Below are 5,319 nucleotides of genomic sequence, written 5' to 3'. Positions count from 1 at the left end.
GATCATGGTTAAAAAATAATAAATTCCAAACAAAATTTAAATGTGAGGAAAATGTGTGTTCAATGCCCATCCACTTTGAGTTGTATTATCATTTTTTTTCCTTAAATAGTCTAGATTGCAATAAATGGCAGTTCAGTGTGGGTGTGAGTGTGTGTGGTTGTGTGTGTGTGTGTGTTTTAAAACAAAGCATTGCCTTCATTGGACTTTCATGGCTGGTAAGAATTTGGTGCAACTATCTCCATTCACCTGCTCTCTCATGAGCTTTGAAATTCACTTTAATTATAGTAAGTATTCAATGAGTACTCACAATGTGCCTTGTTTTTTCATTGCTGCGAGTAAGTTATTCCTAGACGATAGGAGCTATTTGAGATGATAGTAAAAAAATTTCAGAAAGGCAAATATCCAAATATCAGTCTATAATTTTATGTTCCATGTACTGGGAATTACTTTACATCAGTATATAAGTAAAGCTCAAACATATGAGATTGTTTGCATGGTAGATTTTAAAGAGCCAAGAAACCCTCAAGAAAAAAACATAATACCGAAAACGCAGCATTTGTGAGAGACACTCTGGAGAAAGCAGCTGTCCTGATTTGAGTAGATCATCTCACAGATATATCTGCTCCTATATACCTTCCAGTTACAATGCTGAAGTCTCATCCCTGCAGCTGAAGCAAGAAATTTGTGAAAATGCAGAGGGTAGTTGAGGAAGGACGTTCCACACACGTATTTTCTAATGAGCTACCCTGTGTGAGGCCCTGTGGGGAAACACTGTTGACTAAGGCCTTACACTTTTGACATGCAGCTTGTGATCATCTCAAATTCATCATTCGCCCTTTTATTGCAGGCTGTGACACCTGAGTTCAACACCTTTAGAAGAACATGGGAAAGAGGAACAATGTGACTGAATTTATCCTCCTGGGGCTCACACAGAACCCTGAGGGGCGGAAAGTTCTGTTTGTCGTGTTTTTACTCACCTACATTGTGACGGTTCTGGGCAACCTGCTCATCGTAGTGACCGTCGCGGCCAGCCCGTCCCTTGGTTCCCCCATGTACTTTTTTCTGGCTTATTTATCATTTATAGATACTGTCTATTCGACCGCCATTGCTCCCAAAATGATCACAGACTTGCTTTCTGAGAAAATGACCATTTCCTTTCAGGCTTGTATGACCCAAGTGTTTATAGATCATTTATTTGCTGGTGCAGAAGTCATTCTTTTGGTGGTGATGGCCTATGACCGCTACGTGGCCATCTGTAAACCACTTCATTATTTGATCATCATGAATCGGCGGGTGTGTGTTCTCATGCTGCTGGTGGCATGGATTGGAGGCTTTCTGCATTCATTAGTTCAATTTATTTTTATATACCAGCTCCCTTTTTGTGGCCCCAATGTTATTGACAATTTCCTGTGTGATATGTATCCCTTGTTGGAACTTGCTTGCACCAACACCTACCTCATTGGACTTTCCATGATGGCTAATGGAGGGGCCATTTGTACTGTCACTTTCTTCATTCTCCTCCTTTCCTACGGGATCATATTACACTCTCTGAAGGCTCAGAGTTTGGAAGGGAAACGCAAAGCCTTGTACACCTGTGCGTCCCACATCACTGTGGTCATTTTATTCTTTGTCCCCTGTATCTTTCTGTTTACAAGGCCCAATTCTACCCTCCCCATTGATAAATTCATGACCGTGGTTTTAACTTTGATAACTCCCATGCTGAACCCTCTAATCTACACCCTGAGGAATGCAGAAATGAAAAACGCCATGAGGAAACTGTGGAGTAAAAAAGTGACCTTAGTTGGATGTGGGCTGTATCCCTAATGTGAGAACATGACATTCAGTTTTTCACAGAGGCAATGAATATTTTCACTATCAGTTACTCCATTTTCTTATCATTCTTTTTGGTTATTTAGCCTATTTATTCTGAAACAGCCATATAAATTAATATTTATTGAAATGGAATATGCTATACCCCTTAGAGACCAAGAGAATTGCGTAGGTTTAATTAATCCCTTATACTGTTTATGCAATCATACTGTGTTAAGATTCATTGGTGGATGACAATTTTTACTTTTATTTCAAGTTCTTATTTTAAAAAAATACTTAAATTTTTGTTTTTTCTTCCCAAAGGGCTGGAGTCTTAATTAAAGGCATCCAAGCCACTGACAAGCCAAAGGAGGGAACCAACCAAATAAATACCCTGTCATCTTGTTCGCCCCTCCCTGATCACTAGCATTTACCTGTGGGCCAGAAGTATGGCAGCTGGTTAAACAACCACCCAAGGTGGAAAAGAATGACAGTAGATCCAAAGGGTGAAAGCAGTATACAGAGTTTACTTTCCAAAAGTTTATTCAATTCTTTTCTAAGTAAGTTTGTGAACACCACTTTTTGGAGTTACCTGCAAAAAAGAAAACAGAGGAAATAAGTAGTGTCTTCCAACTTATTTATTAACTCAATCAATGTTTACTGAATACCTTTGTGAGTCAGACACTGAACCAAGTGCTGGGCATAAAAAGGAGAACAAGACAGACAGAGCCCTCTTCTCTGCAGCTTATTTAAAGAGCATTTAAATAGAGCAAGGGAGGGGGGTGAATTAGAATTAATCTGTATATAACAGTGTGCAGAATCCAAACAAAGAGTTCTAAAGGAGTTTTTAAAAATATATTTAAGGAGGAGTTTTCTAACATTTCTTACTGGCTGAGAAGGAGTCAGATTTTTTACAGGTGAGTTCTCTCTGCCTGGATGTCCTCCAGCGACCGGGAATTCAGAATCCTCATTAGAAGCTGAATTAGACAGCTTCAAATATTTATTCTCATCTCTTTTCATCTCTTTATTCTCATCTCTTTTCATAAAATAGAAAAGAAAAGCATGTTTCTTATCTTCTGGCTTCCCATGAAAGATAATAGCTTCTGTTATTAAAATGCCTTTGGCTTACATGAAAACTCAAAATACTTAGTGCTCATCACCTTTTGCATTATGAATTTTGTTTTTACAACTTAATGCACCACTTCTGAATTTGTCATCAGCATTGAAATAAAAGAAATTAGAATAAATGTGACTGGATTCATTCTGATGGGGCTGACACAGAATCCTCAAATGCAGAGAATTCTATTTTTTGTGTTACTTACCACCTACATTGTCACTGTCATGGGAAACCTGCTCATTGTGGTTACCATAATCTATATCCAGATTTTGGACTACCTAATGTATTTCTTCCTGGCTTTCTTATCTTTGATAGATGCATGCTATTCCTCTTCCAAAATCCCTAAAATGCTAGCTGACTTGCTCTCTGAGACAAAAGCTATCTCCTTCAATGGCTGTATGACACAGCTCTTTGTTGAACATTTCTTAGGTGCTTCAGAGATTGTCCTCCTGGTGGTCCTGGCCTGTGACTGCTATGTGCCCATCTGTAGACCTCTGCACTATGTGACCAAGATGAGCCACCGCATACTCTGCCTCCCGGTGGTAGGGTGTTGGATAGTAGTTTTCTCCACTCTATTGGGCAGATTTTAGTTACTTTCTGGGTCCCATTCTGTGGCCCCAACATCATGGATCACTTCATGTGTGACAGTTTCTGCCTGATACAACCGATCTGCACTGATACTTTCCTTGTTGGTCTCCTGGTTCCTGCTAATGGTGGGGTAATCCCTGTGATCACCTTTGTATCATTGTTGATATCCTATGTGTTCATCCTGTGCTCCTTGAAGACTCACAGCTCTGTGGGGAGGAAAAATGCCCTTTCCACCTGTGACTCCCACATCACAGTTGTTATTTTATTCTTTGTGCCCTGTATTTTTACGTATCTGCAACCAGTAGCCACCTTTCCCATGGATAAAGCCATAGCACTGTTTTATACTCTCGTCACTCCCATGTTAAATCCAGTTATCTACACGGTAAGGAATACAGAGGTAAAAAATGCTATCAGAATGTTATTAAACAGGAATGTAATTTCAGGTACTAAATGATCTAATATGAAGATTGTATTTCCATCATAATCTTTTCAATTTTATATTTCATTACTTTAAAGCCTTTTTCCCAGTGCTCAGGTTAAATAACTATTAATAAATCATAGAATATGTACATAATCCTTGAGCTCAAATGTGCTTACCCCATATGCTATGATATTTTCAATATAGCATATCTTGGGACTAATATTTAATTATGATTTAGTATATAAAATATGTTTGATTACATGTTAGAAAAGTGACAATTTATTAGATTAAAAATAATCAGTGGTGATTAAATGAATTTTTTTACAACAGCAAATATTTAATTTTACCCATAAAATAGTTTCACTATTAAAAATATGGTTGTACATTTAGTTCTTGAATCTGGTATCCTCTTTGAAAACTGCTTTAGGAAATGGTTTGTAAGGTATATGGAAAGAAATTGGGAATCATTACTGCATGGTAAACCAAAGGAAATATTTCTCAAGTAAACTACTTACGTGACTTATAATATTTCTAAATTGAAAACATGTTATTTAAGTATCATGGAGTGAGAAGTAATTTAGTGTTTTTTTTTTTTTCTGGCTGAGGCCATTTTTTAATCCTTAGTAACGGCAGCTACCCTGCAGTTAGATGACACAATTTTGATAATCGTCTCAAAGGTGAAGGGAGCACCAGACTACACGTCAGAAAAACTCGGTCCTGGTATTTCTAGGTGGCCAAAATGAGTTCTAGTCCCTTTTCTTCATTTGTGTGATCAGGCAGTAGGATCATGTGTCACTGACAAACAGAGCTTAGCTGTCAGCAAATCTTTGAATGGATAAGACCATGACCTGGATTTGTGCCTGTGGTGCATCAGCTTGGCCTGGCTCCAGTGGAGCCCTGCCCCTGGGAAAACCCAATCACTGCAGGGTGGATGGGAATTCCCTGGTACTGTGATGAGCTGCTCAGTCAGTAGAGACACAGCCTCTAAGGGATGCGGTTGGAATGATGTAAGTCTGCACATTGTGGAATTCTGTGCCTTTTGAAAATGGCACTTTGCCCTCTTATGTCCCAGGTCCATTACCCAAAGGAGAATATCTTGTTAATGATGTTTCTTCTAAAAGTTGGATTGGAAACTCCTTACAAATTAAGCTCAAAATACAGCCAAATGGCAGGCACAGTACCATGAGTAATTTTGTAAACAGCTTAGCTGGCTCTCATTTTTGGCAACTTTTCCTATGGAGATGACCTTTAAGTTCCTCTGCCAACCACAAAGGTTGCTTCCTATTTAAGTCCTGGGACACTTGACTCATCTGTTTTAAATGTTTTGTTAAAATCATTATAAACTCTAGTCCTATCAAATAACTCCCCATTGAATGATTAGATG

The 5,319-nt window shown here is 38.5% G+C and overlaps 1 protein-coding gene and 1 pseudogene across 1 annotated transcript; both read left to right on the top strand.

Moving 5' to 3' along the window:
* Positions 1 to 882: 882 nt before the first annotated feature.
* LOC138384434 (olfactory receptor 4A15-like) lies at positions 883 to 1,824 on the top strand. Its single transcript, XM_069469937.1, has one exon. The coding sequence runs from the start codon at positions 883 to 885 to the stop codon at positions 1,822 to 1,824; it is 942 nt and encodes a 313-aa protein (XP_069326038.1).
* A 142-nt stretch (positions 1,825 to 1,966) lies between these two features.
* Positions 1,967 to 3,968, top strand: LOC138384937 (olfactory receptor 4C12-like; annotated as a pseudogene).
* The last annotated feature ends 1,351 nt before the right edge of the window (positions 3,969 to 5,319 follow it).

Source organism: Eulemur rufifrons, chromosome 6 (assembly GCF_041146395.1).
Source record: "Eulemur rufifrons isolate Redbay chromosome 6, OSU_ERuf_1, whole genome shotgun sequence".
Classification (NCBI taxonomy): domain Eukaryota; kingdom Metazoa; phylum Chordata; class Mammalia; order Primates; family Lemuridae; genus Eulemur; species Eulemur rufifrons.
The sequence above is the reverse complement of the archived record's forward strand: the minus strand, read 5'-3'. Positions and strand labels throughout refer to the sequence as shown.

Excerpts from the sequence above, each read along its gene's own strand:
- LOC138384434 (XM_069469937.1), top strand. The coding sequence starts at position 883 with ATGGGAAAGAGGAACAATGTGACTGAATTTATCCTCCTGGGGCTCACA.